The 25,349-nt window shown below is 38.6% G+C and overlaps 4 protein-coding genes, 1 long non-coding RNA gene and 1 pseudogene across 9 annotated transcripts; 3 read left to right on the top strand and 3 right to left on the bottom strand.

Annotated features, from left to right (window-relative positions):
- Positions 1-70: 70 nt before the first annotated feature.
- LOC117635008 (3-ketoacyl-CoA synthase 11) lies at positions 71-3,049 on the bottom strand. Its single transcript, XM_034369326.1, has 2 exons — positions 2,627-3,049; positions 71-1,987 (listed from the first exon to the last, which is right to left on the bottom strand). The coding sequence occupies exon 2, from the start codon at positions 1,979-1,981 to the stop codon at positions 419-421; it is 1,563 nt and encodes a 520-aa protein (XP_034225217.1). The 5' UTR covers positions 1,982-1,987; positions 2,627-3,049; the 3' UTR covers positions 71-418.
- A 586-nt stretch (positions 3,050-3,635) lies between these two features.
- LOC117634497 (heme-binding-like protein At3g10130, chloroplastic) lies at positions 3,636-7,084 on the bottom strand. Of its 5 annotated transcripts, none has more exons than XR_004586784.1 (9): positions 6,533-7,073; positions 5,915-6,052; positions 5,760-5,828; positions 5,589-5,660; positions 5,426-5,508; positions 5,215-5,346; positions 4,877-5,090; positions 4,463-4,575; positions 3,636-3,951 (listed from the first exon to the last, which is right to left on the bottom strand). XR_004586784.1 is itself a non-coding variant. In XM_034368631.1 (8 exons), the coding sequence occupies exons 1-8, from the start codon at positions 6,941-6,943 to the stop codon at positions 4,531-4,533; spliced, it is 1,164 nt and encodes a 387-aa protein (XP_034224522.1). In that variant the 5' UTR covers positions 6,944-7,073; the 3' UTR covers positions 4,093-4,530. The 5 variants fall into 5 exon arrangements, 3 of the variants coding, with proteins under 3 accessions (XP_034224522.1, XP_034224524.1, XP_034224523.1); XR_004586785.1 differs by lacking the exon at positions 3,636-3,951 and adding an exon at positions 4,093-4,296; XM_034368631.1 differs by lacking the exon at positions 3,636-3,951 and having other exon boundaries at positions 4,093-4,575.
- A 4,536-nt stretch (positions 7,085-11,620) lies between these two features.
- On the bottom strand, positions 11,621-13,236 carry LOC117635528 (annotated as a pseudogene).
- Positions 13,237-17,732: 4,496 nt separating this feature from the next.
- Positions 17,733-18,973, top strand: LOC117635527. The gene is made up of 4 exons (XM_034369831.1): positions 17,733-17,763; positions 17,849-18,038; positions 18,156-18,841; positions 18,967-18,973. The coding sequence occupies exons 2-4, from the start codon at positions 17,853-17,855 to the stop codon at positions 18,971-18,973; spliced, it is 879 nt and encodes a 292-aa protein (XP_034225722.1). The 5' UTR covers positions 17,733-17,763; positions 17,849-17,852.
- Positions 18,974-19,053: 80 nt separating this feature from the next.
- Positions 19,054-19,838, top strand: LOC117635997. Its single transcript, XR_004586974.1, has 4 exons — positions 19,054-19,213; positions 19,377-19,462; positions 19,571-19,666; positions 19,787-19,838. It is a non-coding gene; the product is annotated as an uncharacterized LOC117635997 (long non-coding RNA).
- A 1,652-nt stretch (positions 19,839-21,490) lies between these two features.
- On the top strand, positions 21,491-23,576 carry LOC117635526 (T-complex protein 1 subunit gamma-like). The gene is made up of 5 exons (XM_034369830.1): positions 21,491-21,748; positions 21,838-21,963; positions 22,186-22,290; positions 22,858-23,042; positions 23,357-23,576. Exons 1-5 carry the CDS (start codon positions 21,491-21,493, stop codon positions 23,574-23,576), a joined length of 894 nt encoding a protein of 297 aa, XP_034225721.1.
- Positions 23,577-25,349: the final 1,773 nt, after the last annotated feature.

Raw genomic sequence — 25,349 nt, 5'->3', positions numbered from 1 at the left:
CAACTATTCTATGCACGGTGATAATTTTGTAACAAACCTCGCACCAATTCACGTACAAGATTTATAGCAGTAAGAGCAGAAGCAAATATATCAAGGAGATTCAATTAGTTCCAACATCCAAGTAGGGTTACAACATACAGGTCCTAATTCGAAATGTTCGAATTTAATGTCCTAAAAACACCAATAAATAAATGTCCTCAGACAATCCCTACCACCGCACCCCTTAGTAAATAAGTGAAATTTGGCTGCTCTCCACCCTACTAAACCACCAAAGACCTGTCCTAAAAGAAACAATCAAATTCCTAGAACCTCAGACATGGCAAAACAAGAAAACCAACTCTAAGACCTCAATCAGAAAGAAATCTAGCAAAAGCCACCAAAATGCGGTGGCATAAGAATGGGGAAGACCATATTAAATTTAGAAGGTTGACACCTTTGGAACATCTACGGGGAACCGATCAATTTCATCCATCCATGGGTTCTTTTCCTTTGCTGGATTTATGCTCTTAAGAGCCTTCCACACAGCACTGTTACACTTGAATCCCGACCCAAAAGCTATCTGCCATGTTCTATCTCCTTTCTTCATCCTTCCCTTGGCTTCTGTATAAGCTAATTCATACCAGAGAGAACTGCTCGATGTGTTTCCAAATCGATGGAGTGTCATCCTTGATGGCTCCATATGCCAATCAGATAGATGCAGGTTCTTCTCCAATTCATCCAATACGGCTCTTCCTCCAGCATGAATACAGAAATGCTCAAAAGCTAGTCTGAAATCTGGGATGTAAGGTTTGATCTTCCTTTTGAAAAGTTTCCTCCCAATCAATGTAGCAAAGAAAAGCAGCTGTTCAGACATTGGCAGAACAAGAGGGCCCAATGTGGTGATGTTGGTCTTTAAAGCATCACCTGCTACTGCCATCAGATCCTTTGACAAAGTAACACCAATCTTTCCATTGGAGTCTTCTTCTTGGGTAACACAGCTAAAGCACTTATCATCAGCACCCTTGTGGGTTCGAACAGTGTGAACTAATCGGTATTTGGACCGTCTTCTGTCTGAGCTTTTGTTTGAAAGCAATATAGCAGCCCCTCCCATCCGAAATAAGCAATTTGAGACAAGCTTTGAGCGATCATTTCCAAAGTACCAGTTCAATGTGATGTTCTCCATGCTGATTACCAGTGCATAAGAGTTAGGATGCACCTGAAGAAGATTTTTAGCAAGATCAATTGAGATCAGACCTGCACTGCAGCCCATCCCACCAAGATTATAGCTGACTATGTTCCCTCGAAGCTGGTAATGGTTGATAACCATGGCAGAAAGAGATGGGGTTGGATTGAACAAGCTGCAGTTCACAATCAAGATTCCAATGTCCTTAGGTTTTACAGCTGTCTTAGCGAAAAGCTCATCAATGGCACCAAACATCACAGCCTCAGCTTCTTTTCTAGCTTCTTTCATTGACGGATTTGGAGGAATGTTGAGTACAGCCTCTGGAAGGTAAGTTGAATCCCCAAGGCCAGATCTCTCAAGAATCCTTCGCTGGAACTGAAGATTCTCCTCTGTGAATGTACCAGTCATTTGAGACTGATCCATAAAAATCTTTTTCGTGCATTTTCGAGATTCTTCTGGCTTGTAGCAGGAAAAGTTAACAAGGTACACTGGGCGAGGGCGGGTGAGAAAGTAGACAGTGGATAGGAAAACAAGGAGAGTCGAGCAGATAATCACCGAAATTAGGTTGTATTGGAGATGCTCCCAAAGATCATACAGATCTTGGAGAGAAAATGTTGAGATCTGGGCAGCGATAACAACAAGAAGAGGGGAAAGAAAGAGGTACATTCCATGGGTAATGAGAATATGGTAACCAAGCTTCACATATTTTAGTTTAACTGAATTTTTGAAGTCCGGAAGGTTTCGCGATGATGATGATGATGATGATGATGATGATGAAGATGGTGGGATCAAGGGTGTGTCTGGTTTCGGCTCTGTCATTTTTCCCTGATAGATATACAACCATATGGATGAGATCAAATGCACGACAAGATCATAACAACAGTTAATTAATAGTTGATTCTAAGCGCACAAGAGGAACTGCCAAAAGAACAAACAAACAAAAAATAGGCAAAACGAGGTTCTTAAGCATATAGGCAATTTGCATAGAATTTCAATTGCAATTGGGCCAGAAATCCCTTCCCAAGAAATACATAATTTCTACAACTTTTAGATGTCAATATAGGTTTTTTAAAAGAGAGGGTTCTGCCGGATTTACAACTACAGATCACTGAGATGATGGAAAAGTGAAAGCAAAATAAACTTACAGCACCTAAATCCAAGGACCGAATATATAAATTAAAAGGATAGTGAGAAAAAAATAAAGCCCCCTTTTTCAGACTTTTATCCCAGAACATAATTTACCACAAAAATAAAATATTCTTCAAAAAAATTACTAGAACTAATGGAAGATAACGATAATCGCACGAAACCCAGATGCAGATGGACATCAAGGATTGAACTTTTCAGAGATTCCAACAAAATTTCACAGCAAAAAGCATGCATTAAACGATCACAGACCAAATATTCATGCATAAGAAAGCCGCGAGTCCCATAATGCGGCAAAACCCAGAACAAAAAACTCACCTTTAATCGTCAGATCCCACCACCAGATCTCAGAATGTCGCTACAGAAGCCAAAGAGAAATTGAGAACAAAAGAGAGAGAAATCTATAGGCAGAGAGGGAGGGGAGAGAAAAGAAGAGAGAGAGAGAACGGGAAAGGTGTAAACGGTAATAAACAAAAAACCAATTTGAAATGAAAATTGCAAATTAAACTAAAATTAGGATAATGAGTGCGTGAGGAGAGGTTGAGGTTGGTATTATATATATTTAATTTAGTTTAAATAGGAGCTGAGGACGAGAAGGCAAGGGGAAGCCATGAAAGCAGCGAAGAATACGCGTTCGGCGTTTACAAAGCGGCGCAAGCTGCCTCTTTGACTTTTCAGACCTTCTTATCATGTTTTTTTTTTTCTTCTTCTTCTTATCAAGTTTTACTCCACTGGATTTTTTTTTTTTTTTTTCTCCCATTAAGAAATTTCCGTAATTTGTCGTCTGTGTACTGGAAAAGTCATTTTTCCGAATTTTCATTTTGCATTTTCTAATTTGTAATTTAATTTGCTTTTGGTTATTAATTTTAGTGAGTGTCACCAACTAATTCTAGGACTTATAATAAATCCGGACAAGACAAAGCAGCTTTTGTTGATAAATTTGATAGACTTTTAACTAGGCAAAATTCTCAGTATATGTCATCAACTACAAGTCGACAACCTGAACCAAATTTTATTGTGATATATTTGTGAATATGAATAATTAATTAGATTTAATCTTCCTTTAATTGAATGGTTATGCGTAGCTTATTCGAGATTGAATTTAACTATGAAAATATGGTATTGTAGAAACATGAGCATAAAAATTTTCAAGTGTCATAAGATTTTTATAAGAAAATGGCGGCATTATGATCGGAGTAAAGATGTTCTAAAACTGTTCTCAATTAGATCACAAATACCTCATTAGAGATCACAACTAAACTAAGTATTCGTAAAATACATTAAAATTGAGAGGCACATTGCACCGGCAGACTGCAGTCATGAGGCGTAATGTTCAAAGCCTGAGTGTGTAAATGATATTAAATTTGGTTCGAGTATATGTTAGCTACATTATGTAATTTATGTATACGGGACGGTTCATAATTGATTATGATTTTGAGGGACCATTTCCATGAGGTTGATGAGTTGTTCACATGGATATTAACTTTTCTGTCTTGTCTCTGTCTCTCAGTCTCTTTCTCGAACATATGTTGCCTGTCTGTCAGGGGTCCACGTGCCAAGCTGTTCTTCCATTCCATCCATGAGCAAAGCTACCCAGCGAGCAGGGCGTTGCATTGCATTGATTCAACTTCAATAATAATCACCTTGTTTCATAATCAATACATGAGTTTAACAGAGACAGTATTGTTTGAACATTGAAAGTTTTTTGATGATTAAAAGCTTTCAGCAGAAACTGTTTGATGATTATAAAGTACGAAGCATCCGTTGTCAGCAAAGGCAAATAGTTGAAAAGGAAATGCGACCAACTTTGTTGGCTTGGGTTGGCAAACTTGCACTTGCACATGCGCACGACCTTAGGCATTAAGCATAAAGCACAGAGACAGAGGTGCTTATGCCTTTTTTTAATTAAAAAAACTGGCAACACAATGGTTGAGGACAGAATGAAACCACCAGGACAGGATGTGAGTTTTATTCTGCATTGGGAACTTCTGAAAACGACCAAATTCGATCGGGCACCACAATTGTTTCAAGATTTTGTCTCAACATTTGACATTTGAAAGCAGCAGATAGTAAATCTGATTTCACAACTCAAGGGTACACTTTACAATAATCAACAATGTGTATACAGTATATGGGAAGAGAAAAAACTCTTACCGTAAGTTGTGGAGAAAAATGATCAACAGGAAGAGTTAGAACGAAGAAGAACGGCCATGTTCAACATGCTAGTCCAATGTAAACTCCTCCAGCCATATCAGTACTTCATTCCTCTACAATGCAATCAACCCCGCAACAAATTCAAAATTCAATAGTTAGAGCGCAAAATGAAAATGCAACCAGCAAGTGCTGAAGGCAGCAGACACCAGTGTTCTTAGTTGTGCTTCCTAAAGTAACTTTTTCATGCTCAAGTATAATTTCAAAATTTCAAGGGGTAGATATCCTTTTTACCAAAGTTATATTATGCCTATTCTCACACAAGTTATTTATCACATCTGTCCAACTGGTTGAAGTCAGGTCTCAAGGAAAACAGGTATCTAAGAATTATGAGCTTTGACTTTACAACAACCATACCATTACAAAGCTCTTAGTTCGGCCTGGATCATTGTAACGAGCAAGCAAGCAACCATTCTTAGGTTTGAGACCATCTCTAATAAGACTAGACCGCAACTCTTTCTCCTTCTCACGAACAATCTCTTCAGTAGGCTTTCCACTGAACTTCAGAACTGCAGCAGTGCCTCCTTCCACCTTTTTTAACCTAATTGTTTCTTGATTGGGATCTGGTAAACTGGTCACAGGTATTTTCTTATTACTAACTGCATCACATATAAATAAATGCGGATTGACATATCATATCTATTAATTTCCCTCTTTTAATATTTTAGAACTAAACCAAAAAACAGGAACCTCACCTGCTTATATCCTTCTCCAGTGGAAGACATATTTTGATGGATACTTTGGAAAATTCAGCATCAGATGCCTCAGTGAAGACAGGGGTAGTCATTGGTATCTTCTCCATTTTGGAGTTCTTCCCAAAGATGTACCTAAACAGAATCCATTATGCTTATCATCCAAGAGAAGAAAGGGAAGAATAACATATGATTGGCTAGGGAAAGCACTCACCCAGTAACATCATTGAAACCGGCCGACCCAGACAGCTTGTCCACAGATCCTTCTACCACTATAAAAGGGGAGTACTTTCTCACCTGTAGAATCAGGACATGGTAATAAAGTCTATAAGCCTTAAGTTTTGATGAACGCAACATTCATTGAAAGGCATACACACCTCGTAATTCGCCGTTCGTTTTAATATCTCATATTTAGGTGTTTCCAAGTCTGGAGTTTTGTAAAACCGCAGCTGCATAGTTTTACATACAATACAAGAAGGGACTTAGAATCTCTGTACATGATTCTGATCATATAATGGCAACTTGGCAAGTGAATAATGGACCAGTACCTGCTTGAAAACATCCAACAAACCTTCTACTGAAAAATAGTCATTCGTCTTTATCGAATCCCAGAAGTCCTACACATCAAAGGATAGTGAATTACTAAAACATGTCATAAACAATGCATTCTATTGGCTTGTTATAAAAGACAGGTAAGTCTTACCACATGGCTGCAGAACTTCCCGGTCTCCGGGTTGATGCCCATAACTGAGGTTCCTGTGAAGACCAATTCTGGTTTCCAAGGCAGAGGGATGAACTTCATAACCATAGTCCACCTTGTGGTGATTTCATATGGTCCTGTCTATAGAAACTTGGTCAGTAAAACAGGCATAACCCATATGCCATTATATATAGCATTCTTCAAGTGAATACCAACACGAATGCTTCATTGCAAACTTAAAAATTAGGAGCTTTGATATATCAATGAGATCTCAAATCCTGATATACTGATCATACAATATCAGAAGAACTCACATCCAAGTTTAGCTGGTTTACATAAAGTCCATTTCATTGAAGGGAAGTGCAGTTACAATCCCAATAAGTTACTTTGATGTCAGAATTTCAAATCCCCATTCACCTGAACTCAGGTTCCATACAATAATATCAACAGAACACAATCCTCAACTCAAACCAATATAAAATCTTCAAGAACATCACAGCTTCTAGAATATGTAGCATAAATGATCATTGAATTATCTATCTTTATCTCGCCACATTATCCAATCATTTCATTATTTTAAAGTAACTGAAATAAGAAAAACAGAGTAAGCAAACGTGTTACCTGTTTGACCCAATGCAACTGGAACTTAGGCGTGAACACAATCTTCAAGAAGGAGATGTTCAACAAGTACCCAGTTATCGTGTCATGCTTCGTAATTGGGTCCCTGAACTTCACACGCTCATCATAAGCTGTCCGATCAATTCCCTGATCATCAAAGAGATGGACAAGATCCTCGTACAAAAAATCCACTAACCGATCCACGTCAACCTTTGGTTTAGATTTTGGCGGGCTTTGGTCCAGTAAGCTTAGCCTGACAGCCCACTTGGAGTTTTGGGTTGTTTGAAGAGACAAGTGTCTGTGTTTCAAAGCTTTGGGACGTGGGCAGGGCAGTAGCTTAGAGGTGCTCAGCCGCCGGAAACTGACACAGGCGGCAGGAATTAGTGGCCTGAAAATTTGGTGTGTGCTGTTCATTTTGTGGGGCTGACGGCTAAGGTTGTGGTGTTTGTGTTAGTTTGGTGCATTGCTTTGGGTTTTGGCGTACGAAAATCTTAGCCAAAAGTTTGATTGGTTGGTGTTCAATTTTGAGAAAAGTGTCATCAACCCCACCATTTTCAGAATCTCATCTCAGCTGGATCAGTCAGTCAGAATCTCATCTCGGCTGATATTTAGTCACACTCACAGGGCCCATCTGAAATTAGAGGCTGCAATGCCTTTTATGTGGCAATACATGGACGGTAGAAAATTCCATTTCTGTATAAAAGCCATGTCAATATGGTTCCTTTTTTGGTCATCTTTGCTAATTAGTGCATACAAAATCTGTATGTTAAGTGCGTATATCTATATATATACATATATATATATATATATGTATATGTATATAGCTATATATATAGCTGGACCACATTAGTGCTATATTAGTGGCACATTTCACATGCATGCAGTGGGCTAGCACACCCTTGAAGCACGAGTCCACACTCTCAACACGCGACTAACTTGTGGCAAAACGAGCACAGCAAACTTCTCCACTCTATATAAATCTGGCAAACCCTCAAACATTCTTATTCAAATCCAATCAAAACCTTCCCCTTTTCCCAAACTCCAGTTGTTTTCTATTCTTCTTTCTTTTTCCCCTTTCCAAATTGTTGGAAATGTTTCCCCTTTCCAAGTTGATCATCAGTGCCTCATGGTACGAGGTGCATGGCGATGGAGTCGACGACTTCAACGGTGATGATATATTTGCCCTGGCAGCATGTATAGAAGGCGACGGCGATGACGATGATTCAGACTATGACTATGCTCCAGCAGCCATGGAAGGGGATGACGATGACGATGATGATGGTGGTTATGATTATGCTCCAGCTGCATGACTGACTAGTAATTGCATGCATTCTTGATAGAGTGGTAATATTTAGCTTTGATAAATTAAGGAATGTACTATTAATTGCTAGGATTGTTCGATCCCTTGGAAAAATTTTGTTATGGAATTTCGAGCTAATTAACGTGTACCTCCTTTGATTTAATGAAGTCATATGCGACCAATTATTATTTGTGTGGTTTCTAATGATGGCAATTATAGATATGGCTATTATTTAAATAAGCTAAAATGTAACAGTTGTCCCTGAATTATACTCCGACTTACATTTTTGTCCATGAACTTCAAAATAGCTATGGTTGTCCTCTAACTATGCCTCAACTTGCAGAAATTGTCCTTCCTATCAACTCTGTTAGACTTGAAGAATCCAGTATGTGGAAGGACAAGTATAGCCCTAAATTTGATGGAAAAGTTAATAGAGTTGATAGAAAGAACGAGTTATATGCAAGTCGAGGTATAGTTGGAGGACGACTTTATAGTCAATTTCTCATGTATATATATAAAAAAGCAAAATGGAGGGTGATTAATAAGAAAAACGTGGTAGTTAATTAAAGTGGAAACACAAAGAACAAAAGGAAAAAAAGAAAAAGAAAAGAAAAGTGGTATCTATAGCAACAGTCCAAATCTCTTGAACCACAGGAGTCCAAGAGATTATGATCACTCACGATTAGATATTAATTCAATTATTTAAAAAAGTTTTTTAAAAGAAGTGTAGGAGTAGGACTGTCTACATTAATTTTGCAATTAGTAATAGTAGCAACTGGATTGGATTCCGATTTGAGTGGAGCACACGTTTCATGCTCCACATTAATTTGTTTACTTCAATGGTATGATAAGCACTAAATTCATGAGAAAAAAACGTCTGGGTTATTGTTAATAAATCCTTGGTATTTTGAGTTGATATTTAATTTTCTAAAAAGCGGACGGGGGAAGGTATATGCCATATGATGTTTCAAGCTGTATGCTTGTTTGTTTGTCAAGAATCAACAACTGAAAACTGCATACTCCATCAGATTTAATCGGTTTTTAAAAATATATTTTGACTTCCAGAGGTCACACAATAAATAAATAAATCATTCAAATATCACTTTAGGCTCCAAGTGGAAGGCAAGGCATGCACATTACAAAAGTATCAACTGGTATGAAGCTTCTCTGTATTGATCTGGAATGAAACGCATGCATGGTTCCGATCTGCACCTCGTTTCCTACGCAACACTTACGCCAACGCGCTCTCTCCAAACTTCTATATATACATGCTTCCAAGTTTGCTACTTCAAAATTAGTCAGTGCATCAAAATTACTACTTCATGGCTCCCGTTTTCAAGCTCATCGGCCTCTCATGCTACTCCAACCATATGCATGGTGATGGAGATGACATTTATGGCCCTGCACTGAATGGGACGGCGATGACCACGACGTTCCCCACTATGACTACGCTCCAGGCTCCAGCAGCGTGCACTGAATGGGAAGGTGACGACTACGACGAGTCGACGACTATCCTGACTATGATTTTGCACCAGCAGCATGATCTGATGCTGATCATCGTGGTCCATGGCTGTTAGCCTATTATAATTACTATTTCAGAATAAAGCTTCCTGATCATTGCTATAATCAAATGAAATGGCTACAACCAGTGACTGCTGTTGTTTTTTTTCATGTCAATGACACATGATTCGAGTATGCGAGGGTGCTCCGTCTATTTACTTATTATATGTTATATTTTCATTTTGATATTCGTTAGTTTGTGAAGCTGACGTTGATTTATTAACGAGATTGGTTTAATTACCTAATTATTGAACTTGACAGTCTTAAATAAAAGTGAGACTTAATTAATATATGTTTAAATCCCATTAATAATATAAGCTCACCATGTGATGTTACTAACAGTGTCGGCCCTGGACAAAAAATTATTATTATTTATTTTATAAAGAGGTATATTATATTTATTATATATTTTTTAAATATTTTTATATATAAAAAAGTAACGTGGTTGTTTCAACTCTTTTAAGTTCTAATTGATTGTAAATTTGGAAGTTATAAGTTCTAATTGATTGAGTGCTTGTGTTAACATCCCCTCATCAGACTAGACTAGACTAGACTAGACTAAACTAACAAAATGCCTATATTTCATGTGCACTCAATGCATAATATGGATATTAATTGTTGTCTAACTTAGAAGATGAAGAATGACTATTCGTAAGAGGTTGATGAGGGGATTATGTGAGATAAATTTTAATCATCAACCTTTTATAGACAGTCCTGATCAATCTTCCAAGTTAGGCAATATATCCATATTATATCTTGAATACACATGATGTATATGCATACTATATCATATCATATATATATATATATAGCTGGTGACCGTACGGTAAAGGGGTTCTCTTTAATATCAAGATTCTTGTAGAATAATTTTCGAGGAATAAAATTATATATATGTTATCTCACATGTGTATTTACAATATTGGTCGAAAGCGACTACTAGTGTGACATGGTGCTATGCTGGTCCGGTATATTTCCAAGATCATAAATTAACGATTCTTTATCATATGTTGACATGATGACATTATTCGAGTACTCACTGAAATAACAAAATCAACTCATATTGACCTGAAAGAAATTAAGAAATCTCCTTCAGTCAATTAAATAAGAACATTATCTTTCTTTTATATTTGTGGTGATTGTCCTTGAGCTAAATTAATTATGTTCCACAATCAGTGGCACAATATGTGTACATATCTTTGCTAGCTTTATGTAAATAAAATAAAGCATCGATTCGATCCATCACTTTCAGTTTCCACCAATTACATATCTCAATCGCATTCATGTATACAAGAATGGCCCAACCCAACCCAACCATGCACCCAAAGGGCCAAAGATCTTTTCCTTCATTTCTTTTTCTTTCAATTTTATCGTCAAAACCTACACAGTCGCACCAACGTGTTTGCTGAATTGTCATCTGTGAATCCTAGGTGGCTGCATGACAGAGCACCACCTCTCATGGGGCAATGGTTCTTGCACAGCCTTCATGCATTATTCACACTCCCCACGTGAATGCCTTGCGCATGTATGAGTTTTACATGCATATATATGAATTACTGCACCGCCACCTTCTCCTCCCTCCCTCTATATATATCACCTTATATTACCTTGCAGACTCAATCTCTCCACACACACTCCTTCCAACTACTACTTATACCACCCCCTTGAAAGAAATTCTTCAAGAAACCCGAAATCCAGCATTCTTCTTATTCTTCTTTTTATTCCTGTACAAAATCAGAAAATGTGTCCCATTTCTAAGAACAATATTGCCTTGTGGTGCAAGAAGCATGCAGATGGAGAAGGTAGAGATGACCCTATATTTGAGGGTCTTGCCCCTTCTGCAGCGACATGCTCAGAAGGGGACGACGACGACGACGATGATGGAGACTATGACTTTGCTCCGGCTGCATAAATAATCAATTACCTAGACTCTACTACTTGTTATCATCTTAATTAATTAGTATGTACCTTTTTTTATTATGTATAAGTATAACCAGTGACTTGATTAGCACCATATTTAGCTAGCTCCATTCCATGTACCCAAGATGTCATTGGGACATGGGGTGGGGTCGTTACAATATTATCTTAAGTTTTTGTGAAAGGTTATTAAGAGCATACTTTGAACTTTTATCGTAATGATCGAAATCTTAGGTTTGGATGTGCTGCAGTCATATGACAAGGGATGCAACATATAAATTGGGGCATAAAATTTTTAGAACATCTGCATTCATTCATCATAAACCAATTAAAACTAGGTTTTCTCTTTCCATTCCCTTCTCTTTTAAACCCAACAATTGCTTCATCAATCTGTGTAACACAATATTAATCTCTGTCACCGTCAATAAGCTCATGGACATGCCATCAATCTCAATTGAACTGCTCCCAGGCACCTTTCTAACTCCAAGATCTTTCATCTTCCTTCTCACCTTTGTTACATCTTCCCATCTGTCGGCAAAGGCGTACGTATTGGCTAGAAGTGTGTGAACACTAGAGCCGCTTGATTCAATATCCGCTAGCCTTTTAGCCACTCTTTCACCCATCTCAACATTGCCATGGATTCTGCAAGCACTAAGCAAAGCACCATAAAGTGGGATCATAATCTCATTGTTTTCACTTGGAACCCGCTCTATCATCTCCTCTGCTTCATCTAACAGTCCAGCTCGACCAAGGAGGTCAACCAGACAAGCATAGTGTTCTAACAACTCGACTGCTTTGCTTGCCTTGCCATTCTTTGCAAGCCCACAAATGATTGAAGTCCAACAGGCTGCATCTTTTTCCCTTAATCCATTGAAAATCTCCAAGGATTTTTCTATGCACCCACATTTTGCATACATTTCAATAAGAGCAGGTGCATCAATCTTAATTCCGTTTTCATCTATGTACCTGTGAATCCATTTCCCTTGCTCTAATGCTCCCGACTGAGCAGAGCCTGTGAGGAGAGTAACCGCTGTAAATTTATCTCCTTTAACTCTTCTAATTTGCATCTCTTGGAATAGAGCCACCGCCTCATCAAAACGGTTATATTGCGCATACCCATTAATCATAGCGGTCCATAGAACAGCATCCTTAATTCAACTCCCATCAAAAACCTCTCTAACCTCATCCAGCCTACCACAATTTTACACACCCAGACACCATACTAGTACAACAGATTTCGATGGTATCTCATCAAAAATTCGCCGGCCTTCATTCAAACAACCACACTTAGCATACATGTTCAACAATGCATTTCCGATTATAAGTAGTCAATTTAAGCTCACTTTTAACATAGTCGTGAATTTGTTTACCAAGCTCCAAATTTTTCAATGCTGTGCAAGCCGAAACGGTGCTTACCACCGTAGCCTCATCAGGCTTCTTATTGCTCTCACATCGCATCCGCTGGAACATATCAAAAGCATCCTCAAACCTCCTGCACCTAACATACCCCGAAATCGTAACATTCCAACAAAGCCAATTTCTCTCAGGCTTCGTCAAACAATTGCTCATAATTTCCGAACCATACCCAAGCCAGCATACATGTCAATGAGCGAGTTACATACATACGCATCAAACTCAAAGCCAGTTTTTACCACAAGCCCATGAACCTTTGCTCCTTCACGAGGCTCTCTCAAGCATCCAATGGCTTTAAAAACAAATGGGTACGTGAAACTATCCGGCCACAAGCCCTCTTCCCTTAGCCGCCGAAAGAGCTCAAGGGCACTTCTGAAACTACCCCTTTTAGCAAACGCTTTAATCATTCTATTGTAAACGAACAAACATGGGTTTTGGATGTAATGGAAGACTTTCTCAGCGCAATACAAGTTTCCAAGAGATGGGTCCGTGCAAAAGGCCATGAGCTTGCTGAGGGTGAATCTGTGAGCTGGTTCGTGGATTTGCAGCTTTGAAGGAATAATTAAATTACATCAGAGTATTTATACAGAGACTAAAAACTGACTTTGCTTACTGTACAAGAGTCGTGCTCTAACAATACTCTAACAGATCATATCAAAACTACAGCAGTCTAAACAGAGAATTAACACCAATATTGTAACCAACTTTGACTTGTTTGACTCTGTTGGGTTTTAGAGAACAAAAAAGTGATTTTATTTATTCAACAATAGATGGGTACAAGGCTTTATAGACGACCAGGCTTCTTGGCATTCAACAACTAGAAACTGTTTGTTAGGCTTATTGGCCTCTTCTCTCTCTTTTTTACTGGCTATTTGGCCTGTTCTCACTCTCTTGGCTTTGTACAAGGGACAACAACATCTATTTATACACTAAAGCTGCCGCCATTCTCCAAGTCGGTGGACTTGACTTCTTCTCCTAGCCACTACTTTATAATATAATGTTACCTTATTACAAGATTTTTATTAGGACTTTTCTAGAGTTTACAATAATCCTCTCTTAAAACTTGACTTTGTCAAAGTTAGTGAACTTTCTTGAGTTTTCTAATTTCTTCTAAATTTTTCAATGTTCTTCAAGTGTGTATTAAATTTAACATACTCCGTGTGGAGAGGTCTCTTTACACTCCCTCAAGCTGAATGGAGGGGACTGAAGTGAAAGCTTAGACCTGAGAAAAAGGAAACGTTGCTTGCTCAAAGACTTGGTGTGAATGTCAGTAATTTGATCTTGACTACAAACATACTTCACAGTCAATTTTTGATTGAGAACTTGTTCTCTAATGTAGTGGAAATCTAGCTCAAAATGTTTAGTTCTAGAATGAAACACAGGATTATTTGATAGCGCTATGGCAGATATATTATCACACCATAAGACTGGAAGAGAGGGAGGTTTGTAATCAATTTATGCAAATAACTTTGCAATCTAGGAAAGCTCAGCTGCTGTTAAAGTGAGTGATCTGTACTCAGCTTCAGTTGAGGATCTTGCCACAAATGATTGGTTCTTTGCACTCCAACTGATGAGAGTACATCCGAGAAAGATGCAATAACCTCCAGTAGATCGTCGATCATAAGGGCAATTTTGCAGAACCAACGGCCTTTGACTCCTTGTAGAGAGGTCACTTTATTGGATGCTTGATGCTTTGGTTAGTGTGGGGTTGTGACAGGAGGTTGGAGGAATGGCTTAGATAGAAAGTGGCGGGAATTGAACATGAAGGATTGACCGTTGTGTTGTTGGGTGAGCATATTCGGCTTCTGGTTGGTTGTGATTTTGAATGCTTGCTTCGGTTCTAATATTGGGCCTAATTTGATGTGTCAACAGCTTGCAATAATTTGGGCCTATGTTGGGCTTCAAGAGTGAACATTACTTAGAGGCTTCCAAACGACCCAACAATTTGATTAGTGCACCAACCTACAACTTTTTTTCTTTCTTTCTTAAATACAAGCAATAGGATAAATTACTTTATAATATTAATTCAGTATTATAAATTCAGATGTAATGAATCAGACTTATTATCCTGATCAACCGACTAAGGGCCTGTTTTGGAGTGCTTTTGGAACAGTTAAAAGCGCTTTCTTACAATTAAAAGTGCTTCTGACAACGCTTGGTAGAAAAGTTTAGAAGCGTTTTTGAGTCATAGAAGTGCTTTTTCAAAAAATACTTCGATTTCTTATGAAAATTTCAACATATTTATTATAAAAACGCTTTTGATATAAATGCTTATAAAGAAAAGTGCTTCCTACAAAAATAGTCTCAAACGACTCCTTAATCTACATATCATCTTCAACTTTAGCTCATATTCAGTGAGGCAGGTGTGAATTTTTTTGGGAAATCAGCTGATATAATCATTTTTTAAAAGTGGTATTCTGAAATAATCAGCTTACAAATTGTGTTCTCAAATAATCACTTGTGGACGTGAAATGACCAACCTGCCCTCCATATAAAAGCACATGTATCAACCCGTTATTGGCCTTTGATTGGCGACCTAACGCAGGCTTGTCTCCCTTTCTCAGCTTTCATTCACGGTTCTCTTCCTCTCTCGGCGGTTTCTGTGTCCATCGACCACCACCACTCTATTTCTCCCTCTGTCACGAAAACCTAAGCCGCACTCTGTCGTTCTCTCTCTGCAGTGAATTTTAGGGTTTGGTGAGGGGGCTCTTGACGGTGAAAGAGAGGGTTTAATCGTGAAATGATGTCTCCCTTAAACGATGTCTCAGTTCCCTCTAAGTTCGAGTCTTGAATCGACGTCGTTCTCTTCTTCTCTGCTCCTTCAGGGCCTAAAAAAACCCTAAATTTTGGTTTCGGTTAGGACTTTGTTCACGAACGTCCTCCTCCTTCTCAATCCTGTGAGACTCGGTTAGGACAAAAGTCGCGATTTGCTGTAGGTGTGGCTGGGATTTCGAATTCGGTTCTGGGCAGAGAAGGAGTTATTCTAAGGTGGGTTTTGTATTTGTTATTGACTAGTTTGTGTTTTTGTATGGTTATCATTTGAGAAGGATAATTTCACTAACCTATGACTGAAGTTGTGAAGTTTAGTAATTAGAGATATTGCAATAATAATGTAATTTAACTGTGAAGTAGATCATGCTGCCATGAAACTTGTATTGGTGTATTGATTTTGCTGTATGGACGATGCAGTGCCTCAAATTGCTATTTGTCATATAGGATTGGTTCTATGGCAATGCTTGTTTTCACTTCCATTTTATGAGTCATATTTAGTGTGGGAAATTATTCTGGTGCCAAGGGCTATTCCATTATAACACACCATTACCTCAGTAGGCCCTGAATTAGGTGTTGAGTAATAATGCACAAGTAAATTTGTTGGTATCATTGGTGTTTCAGCACGTAGTAGCATATTTTGCACCCTTCCAGTGTTAATGTTTAATTATGTGATTTTGAAATACTAAAGTTAGTTGCCGTGGAAATTTTCTGTTCCCTGTGGTATAAAACGTGCTAAATTGTGTTGTTATTCCTTGCTTGCAGCTTGGGATATATGTCTGAAAATGGTATTTTATGGGGCTTCAGTATCTGTTTAGAAATTGCATGTTCATCCATCTAGGTTTAGCAGTTGCAGTTGCCGTAACATTTTGACGTGTCTAGTTTGCACACAGAGTCCATAACTGTGAATACTGATGTTCCATGTGTGGTAATGTATTGCATATGAGCATATTGTAGTAGGCATTGATGCATTTGGAGTAATTCTTGTAGCCATTTCGGCCAAGCCCTGTATGAAGTGGATCCGTGGTTGATGAAATTGTTTTCAGACTTGGGTGGTATTTGGTTTTTTGATGGAATGGGATGTACATTTGGCAGAAGGGAATGTAGATAAGAGGAGAGAGTTGAGAGAGTTGGAGAGTACAAAAGAGGCTTAAAAACATTTATGGTTTTATCAAATGTATATACATATATCAAAATGGGTTGAAAGTATTAGTTTGAGTAATGTACGTATGAAATATGGGTAACCAATGATCCATATGTATGATGTTGTTGTGCAGGGAACTTGAGAATGGCTTGTAAAGCAAAGCTTATGATTCCTGAGGATGAGAAGTACGAAGGAAAGCCATATGCCCTTTCACACACAAGGACCGCCATTACAACAATAAAGGCGAAGTTCAATACGCAGCAGGTACAGAGGTTCGAGGGAAGTTGTTTTGGTCATCTATTACTGATAGAGGACCTGAAGTGGAATTCACAAATTGTCCACGGCCTGTTGATGAGGAAGGCTGATCCTAAGACAGTTACACAGGTGAACGGGATAAAATTCATTGTTGGTAACAAGTTGATACAATTCACAGCCCAACAATTTTGCCTCATCACGGGGCTAAGGTTCGGAAAGCTCCCTTTCATTCCGAAGGCGACAAATGAAAATTGCTCGTTGAAGCGAAAATACTTCAGCACCAATAAACCTGCCACCCTTTTGGACCTACACACCGCCTTCATCGAGGGCACAGATGATGAGGATGCGTTAAAGCTTGGAATGGTCTATTTTGCCAATTTTGTTCTATTGGGTACTGAAAAGCATGTGCTTATTGACATGCGCTATTTGAAGTTGGTTGAAGACCTAGAGGAGTTTGACAAGTATCCATGGGGCGCAGTGTCATATGCAATGACAAATGCTTCACTGTTGAGGGCAGTTTGTGCTGAATACCAACGAGTCAAAGTGCCCCAAAAAAGAAAAATGCCCAAACAACGTGGAAAGAGAACGCAGACAAGAATGCGAAGTGGTAGACCAAGAGAGTACATCATAAGGGGGGTTGGCTTCGCTCTTCAGGTGAACACATATCCAGCAATTAACTATTTGATGCAAATACATTTACATATATTGATGTTTCAATGTTGTGAACAGATTTGGGCCTTTGAAGTGTTCCAAGCTTTGGAAGCATTGCATTTCACGGTCCATGAAGACAATAGGCACATCCCTCGAATATTACATTGGAGGAGCAACACGGTGGCCCGGTTTCGGGAGGTTATGAGTCAGGTTTTTGAAAACTTTGAGGTTAGATCTGTTTGTATCAGTGATGTTATGATTAGGAAAAAGTACAAAGTTAACTGATTTTTTTTTTTTTTTGTTTCAATTGGAGGTTGATGTGCAACTTCTCCGGCCAACAGATATTGAGAAGCAACAACCTTACTGGAGTTGGGGTGATGATGACAACGAAGAACCAATGGTTGAATTATTTGGGGATGAGGCCGAAAGAAAAAACCGGCACTTCTAGTGAAGAAAAAGACGCGGATGTTGAGGAAACAGCCACCCTTCCCTCCTCTTCTAAGGTGAGCATGATCTTTTTCCAATGTTGTGAAAATATAGCGAATACGATAGGAATGAAGTGGAAATAGTTTCGTGGTTTTTTGTAAGCTTTGTAACTGTTTCATTATAACTGTATGCAGGCCAAAGGGTCTGTTAATGACGTTCGCAGTTTGAAGCATCAATTACGCAGCACTAAGGATCAGTTGGCTAAGCTACGTAGTTCAAATCGGGGGCTTAGGAACAGAGTTCGTGACTTGGAAGCTATTGTACAGAAGAACTGTTTGAAGCATGAGAACGAGTGTGACAGAAATAAAAAGGCTATTCGGGATTTGACCCTAAAAATTGCTGAAGTCGAACATTATTTGAAGTTGGAGATGGAGGAGTTAAAAAAAAATTATGGTGGAGAAGCCCATGAGGAAGTCTGTACTGCCCAGATGAATGACGGAGGGCAGAATGATTTGTCACCCGTAAATGAACCTACTAGTCCGACTACAGCAGCACCTAAAATGGACACTCAAGTTCCAGCTGATGGAGTAGAACCCTTCCCAGGCATGCATACAGAACGGGGTGAAATGGAAGCACCAGTCTGTGGTGATGGAGTGGAACACTTTCCAGCCTCAGATCAACAAGGGGCTCCAAGGGAACCAGAAGTCCCTGCTGATAGAGAGGAACCCTTCCCAGCCATGGAAGTCATAGACACTGAAATTGAAACTTCAGTTCCTGAGAGGCAAGTGGACCAACAACCTCACAAGGTTCCTACCGCTGAAGATGTGAAGCTTCCTAGTGTTGAAGATGCCCTCCTTCCTACTCTGGAAGATGGGAATGGGTATAGAGTTATTTGTAAAACAATGTTACATTTGTTACAGGATTGGAAGAAGACAGAAATTGAGGGGGGGGGATCCAAGGTCAGGCCTCCCATGAAATGTAACATAACTGTGGTTGGTGATGAAGGGGATGAAGGGGACAACGAGGCTACTGCCACGGTTCGGAAACCAGATGGTGAAGGCAAAGGGTGCAGACTTAAGTGGGCTGCGACACCATTGTTGAGTCCATTCACCGATCCCTCCAGGAAAAAGAGGAAGGTTACTGATTTGCATGCACAGACACCTCAGCCCCGTTTTGATCCAACAAAACCCGTGGCCATGGACGATGTGAAGGCTATCATACAACTTTGCAGGGCTTGGAAAACTGACATCAGGTTAGGATTTGTATCTTGGCAAAACCATTTTACTTGTTTTTTGATGTATGCAAACAATTTATACACAGCTATACTATACATGTGTGTGTCATTGTCATATTATACAAGGTGTTCCACTTGTGTATTATATTTTAATTTACCTTTGCAAGTGTTGTTTTTGTAGTGCGGAGCTGGAGCTCGAACCATTTGAAGTTGGGGCAGATTTTTTTTTACAAACTGTTAGATGAAACTGCATGGATGAGCTCGAGGGTAACAATTTGAACCCGGCTTTATTTCGATCAATCTCTTATTTGATGACATTGACTATGTGTGTCAAATTTGTGATATTCATGCGGTTGTTGTGTTCTGAAATAGCAGCACCTTGACATGGCCATGTTTCTAATACGCAAAAGACAACTCTCTCATCCGCAACTATTTGGAAGGGAGTGGACAACCGCCGAGTTTTGTCTGCAGGTAATTTTGTATCCATATTTTGTGTCACTGCAGTTCTTGCATTGGTAGGAGTCATGTTGGTCTCTCCTTTTGGTGCTTTGGTTTGGGTTTATGTAACGTGTATGTCACACTTGGTTGCAGCAATTTTTACAGCCGTTTGCAATGCCAAGTGGGAAACGAGTCACGAGGAAACGAGTCACGAGGAAACAATCTGCTGCAAGCACCGCTCACCCTCCCCCTAACTACCTCAAAAATGTACACCACTTTGTCAATGGGTCATGGCAACATGGGTATGCGCAAGCATGGACGAAAGTGCGCAAGGTCTATCTCCCGTATAATGTTCGACAATCCCATTGGGTGGCAGTAGAAGTCGACTTTGTGCGACATACTGTCACTGTCTATGACTCGTATTCTGATTTTACCTCCAACAGTATGCTTGTCCGATTCATGGAGCCTATTACCCATACGCTTGCAAAGGTGCTGCATGAAATGAGGTTTTATGAGAAATCGGAGGTTGAAGCAGTGAAGAGAAAGGGGACTGACATGTCAAACTTTAACCCATTCACAATTTGCAGAATTTTCGATGTTCCTCAACAAACTGATGGGTAAGCTGTGTTTTTTTAAATCACTATACTCGGATGTTATCAATAGGTGCACTTCTAACTTCTCCACTGCTCGGGTGGACAGTACTTCATGTGGCATTATGACAGTCAAATTTATTGAGTACCTTAGTGCCGGCATTCCTTTACATACCATTGACCCATCCAAGTTTGGCTACTACCGATTGAAGCTTGCAATCGAGGCTTTCAGGGGGGAGGCCTATGTATGAGGTAAAAGTCCTAATCTGACCTCATTGCTGCTTTATTGTTAACTACTGCCTTTGGAATTGCATTGTTATTTACTTCATTGTAGTTACGTTGTACGTATTCACCTGTGATGTCAGTGTTCATTTAAGAGAACTTACATTATGTTGGGAACTTGTCCAACTGTGATTACTAAAAATTGCTACTTTTGTTATTCAAAGTTTAGGGTATTGGGGATTTGAACACTATAGATGCTAATGTCAATGTTTCGCAACTGGCATCTGATTTACGTATGTCATATGTTCTAAACTCCGACTGTGTGTAATCCAAAACTTGTTTCATGTTCTTTATGAAAGGTTCAAACAATTACTTCTTCAAATTGAACATGTCTTACGACATCTCATTTTCCCTTTATATGAATGATGAAGTGGCACATATGTCCTCCTTCTGCAGGTGGTCCTTCCAGCTTCATACCCATATTGACATCTCAGATTCTGTACATGGATGTGAAAGAAGTTGCAGGCTGTTTTGTCGTATTGTGAATCTTGAAACTGCCTAAGCAGTTTTTGCGTAACATGGCACAATTTTTGACATTTTGCTCACCACGCGATAAAGTGGGGTGCTTTTGGAGTAGGTTGCAGGGTGTTATTTATGTAACGGAATTCAACTGTACTTGTCTTCCATGGTAGAAGGGCTGTATTCACTTTCCTTTGTTAGAACTAATTGTTGACATTCTGTGCTTAAGAAATTCCTGTAAATCCATAATTTGGCACACGTTGCAGCGAAATGCAATTTTGTGGGGCCACCCACATTGTAGCTTTTCCCATTATTTTATTCCCACTATAGCGAAATATTCGACTCTCATTTGGCAATATATTAGGGTGTTCATTTTCGTGACAGTTGACCGTATATATTCGGTGGCTATGTCATGGACCTGTAAACATGAGACGACAGTGCATTGTCGTCTGTGTAGTTTAGTTTAGTTTAGTTAGGTGTAAGTGTTGTTTTGTATTTGCATTTTTTAAATCCGATCCGGACGGACATGGCGGGGTTCGGAATGAGGAGGTTGCGGGAAACAGATAATAACCGAATTGCCAAGGCTTGTGGGGCTGTAATTGTTAACAGACCACATCAATTGCAACAGTCTGATGTTGGTACAGGCGCTGGGATATTTGAGGTTAAGACAATTGGTGATGAGTTTTTTGCATTCATTGTTGATTGCAAAGAGCCTAAAGCATGTACTGTACTCTTGAGAGGTCCTAGTAAGGATCAGTTCAATGAAGTGGAAAGGAATTTGCAGGTATAATGGTTTTACTTCTTTGTCCCCATTACGTATAATAAATATATTATGCTGAAATGTCTTCTTTACTCCCTTATATCTGGTCATAGGATGCCATGTCTGTAGCAAGAAACATCCTCAAGAATCCGAAACTTGGTCCTGGGGGTGGTGCTACACAGTTAACTGTATCTGCTACATTGAAGCAAAAGAGTTCATCTGTGGAAGGTATAGAAAAGGTTAAAGCTCCTTTCCTCATCCAAAAGTTTGGTCTTTCTTGTGTAAAACTCGTCCAAGAATAAGTCCTTGTGGAAGTAGAAATCTAAATTATGTGAATAAACTGGCTGTCACTTCAATTCACATGCTCCTTGACATACTTTAGCTTAAGAATTAGTTGTGGTTTCACTTTACATGCATTTTTTTGGAGTTTTATGGCTACACCTGTTTTTATGGTAAAACAGTGGCCGTATGAAGCTGCTGCTATAGCTTTTGAGCCTATACCACGTACGTTGGCTCCGAATTGCGGGGTGAATGTGATTAGAACAATGACGGCGCTGCCGGGAAAGGTTTGAATCTGTTTTGTATGGCTTTGTTCAGTTTTGTTATGATTTGTCATTTCTATATACGTTCTGCTGCATCATTATTATTTTGGTCAGAATATGATGCATCATTTAGATCCTAACCACAATTTTTTTTCCATAGCATGCAAATGGTGAAAAATCATGGCTTGGCATTGATGGTAGCACTGGTGTGATAACTGGTGTGAAAGAGAAAAAGATAGGTGGATATCTTTTTGGCTTACTATTGTTGCTGTCTTTTATTTCCTTCGCTATCTCAATATTCAAATTTGTTGGGTGATTTATATTTGCTGAAAGCTCTGAAAAAGGACTTTTAATGTAGTATTGTTCTCAAATGTATCCATTATATGTCCCTTTATTGATATGGCATAAGTGTCAATCTTCTGGTTTCTATTGTCGATTTGCTTCAGTAGTAGTTCTAGTTTACACCTTCTCCCAATATATTTCGACAGCAGTCATGTGAGGGGAAGTGATGTTGTCGTGGTTAGTACTAAATTAATGGACTAATTTTAGTTTGTTGGTAAGGCTGTTCATTTTTAGGAATTATGATGTCAGATATGGGATGCCTGCAACGTGAAGGCCCAGAGTTTTAAAACGGCCATAGAAGCTGCTTGCCTACTTCTCAGAATCGATGACATTGTGAGTGGGATGAAGAAGAAGCAGCCTCCTGGTCCCAAAGCTCCTTCCAAGCCTCAAGTTGAGACAGAAGGCGATGCAGATAATGAGCAAATAATTCCGGAGTGCTTATGGAGAGCACGTGGTTATCTCAGTTTGAATGAAGTTTTGCTTTAAAGAAGAAAAAAAGGAGCATTATAAGTTTGATGAGGATATTTTTTAGGTTTGTAATGTCACCTTAACTTGGTAGTGTGTGTTTTGTCCCTCTTCTTTCTTTCTCAATCCACGAGGGGTGGGAAAGAAGAGAAGTCTTCTTATTGGAGAATGCTAATGTTAGTTTTACATGTCATCTGTGTATCGAACACAATTTATTTGTTGAACTTCGTGGATTGGCACAATGGAGCTTATTTCTACCATTCTTCTGAATGATTGGTAACAGTCGATTTATTTTGAGCCTGTGGGAGAATGCTAGGGTTGCATACAAGCATGGGACGGCTCTTGAAGGAGGCAAAATTGCTGATTCTGAGCCTGTGGATTTATTTTCCAGTGCTCATAATATTCGAAAGGCTCAAGCTCAGGCTCATCATAATCTTCATGATGAAGATTCTAATCACAACCAGTCCCAGATGAAACAAGATGAACTTAATAGAAGGGAATAGTAATACAAGGGCAATACGATAGGAATTTTATCATTACATCGAATGTGGCAATATGGCCACAATAAAGATACAATACGGAGGCAATATTACCGCAATATAAGCACAATATATGTGCAATATTAAAGCAATATACATACAATACATACACATTACAGTATTAAGACAATATAAACACAATAGAAATCAATATTAAGTCAATGTACATACAATACATACACATTACAGACAACATTTCACACATGCCAAAGAAATCGCCACCGAACCTTAACAATACTATCTATCCCGCGAAGGGAAAATGAAGGCAACAAAAGATCCATGTACTCGGGTGAGATGAACTGAAGCAGCATTCCCTCGGGTGGACAGGTCCATCAAAAGATCCATGTCTTTGTCCTTTCTTCTCGCTGCATGCACGAACTTATATGAGGTCAATTGGGTGTTCTGTTGGTGCATTAAATTGATGGGATTCAAAACTACACCATTAACGCCTTGCCTGTAAGTTACAGCAGTACAACATGACATTAAGAACAATAAAATTGGCTTCCAAACGACAACAAACGAAACCTTAATGGGAAATAGGAATTTGTGGATTGGAACCCCAAATAGGACTATGTAAGTAAGCATTTACTGCGAATTTCAGAACACAACCCCAGAAAATAGGAAAATAGCACAACACGAAAATTGGAAATTTGGAAAAGTGACAACTTAAAACTTGGATATGGGAAATAAGGAAACTTGGAAAATTGGAAATTGAAGAAAAGAAAAATTGGAAAAACGGAAATACGAAAAAATGGAAAGTTGGAAAGTTGGAAAATTCGAAAATTGGAAAATTGGAAAAAGGAAATAAGGAAAAATTTGAAACAGGAAAGTACGCAATAGGATCAAATGATTGTTGGAAAAGTGGAAAATTGGAAAAAGGAAAAAAGGACACTTGGAAAATAGGAAATTTGGGAATTGTAAATTGGAAAAGAAAGCAACTTGGAAAATTGGAAATTTCGAAATTGGCCAAAAGGAAACTTGGAAAATAGGAAAATAGGAAATAGGAAATAGGAAATAAAGGAAACTCTGAAAACATGACAATTTGAAAATTCGAAAATTCGAAAAATCAGAAAAAAGGACACTTGGAAAGTAGGCAAATAAGCAAATTGGGAAATTCAAAATTGAAAATTGGAAAATTGGAAAATTGGAAATTTGGAATATTGGAAATTTGGAATATTGGAATATTGGAGAACTGGATAAATGAACTCGAATAGGAAATAAGGCAACTTGGAAAATAGCAAAAGTGGAAATTGAACAAAAGGACAGTTACCGCAATGAAAAATTACGAAATAGAAAAAAAAATGAAACTTAGAAAATAGTCGAATTGGAAATAAAAACATTGGATAATTGGACAAAAACTTAAATTTTGAAAATTGGAAATAGGAAACAGGGACACATGGAAAATCAGAAAAATGTAAACAAATTGAAATTGTGGAAATGGGAAATAAGACAATTACCATATTGGACAATTTTAATTACTATCTGAATTAGGCAAAGTAGGCAACTTTTTATAAGTACATAATGGGGGGAAAATGGGAACATTGAAAAATTGGAAAACTGGAAATAGAACAAAAGGAAACTTGGGAAATTGCACAATACGAAAATAGGGAATAGGAAAAAATAATGAAACATTGAAAAATTGAAAAATAGGAAACTTGGATGACACATGGAAAATAGGAAAATATGAAAAATGGCAAAATGGAAACGAATTGAGATTGGTGAAATGAGAAATAAGAC

This window comes from Prunus dulcis, chromosome 7 (genome assembly GCF_902201215.1).
Source record: "Prunus dulcis chromosome 7, ALMONDv2, whole genome shotgun sequence".
NCBI classification, from domain to species: Eukaryota; Viridiplantae; Streptophyta; class Magnoliopsida; order Rosales; family Rosaceae; genus Prunus; species Prunus dulcis.
Note: the sequence above shows the minus strand (reverse complement) of the source record. Positions and strands in the feature narration are given on the sequence as shown.

What these genes read in the sequence shown, in the direction of transcription:
- LOC117635008 (XM_034369326.1), bottom strand. Translation starts at nt 1,981, where the DNA reads ATGACAGAGCCGAAACCAGACACACCCTTGATCCCACCATCTTCATCA.
- LOC117634497 (XM_034368631.1), bottom strand. Translation starts at nt 6,943, where the DNA reads ATGAACAGCACACACCAAATTTTCAGGCCACTAATTCCTGCCGCCTGT. An exon ending in TGTTGGATGTTTTCAAGCAG is followed by an intron (nt 5,661 to 5,759) that starts GTACTGGTCCAT and finishes AAAACTATGCAG; the next exon opens with CTGCGGTTTTACAAAACTCC. An exon ending in CTGGAGAAGGATATAAGCAG is followed by an intron (nt 5,091 to 5,214) that starts GTGAGGTTCCTG and finishes ACCTGTGACCAG; the next exon opens with TTTACCAGATCCCAATCAAG.
- LOC117635527 (XM_034369831.1), top strand. Translation starts at nt 17,853, where the DNA reads ATGTGCAACTTCTCCGGCCAACAGATATTGAGAAGCAACAACCTTACT. An exon ending in CCCTTCCCTCCTCTTCTAAG is followed by an intron (nt 18,039 to 18,155) that starts GTGAGCATGATC and finishes AACTGTATGCAG; the next exon opens with GCCAAAGGGTCTGTTAATGA.
- LOC117635526 (XM_034369830.1), top strand. Translation starts at nt 21,491, where the DNA reads ATGGCGGGGTTCGGAATGAGGAGGTTGCGGGAAACAGATAATAACCGA. An exon ending in CTGTGGAAGGTATAGAAAAG is followed by an intron (nt 21,964 to 22,185) that starts GTTAAAGCTCCT and finishes ATGGTAAAACAG; the next exon opens with TGGCCGTATGAAGCTGCTGC. An exon ending in TGACGGCGCTGCCGGGAAAG is followed by an intron (nt 22,291 to 22,857) that starts GTTTGAATCTGT and finishes TTATGATGTCAG; the next exon opens with ATATGGGATGCCTGCAACGT.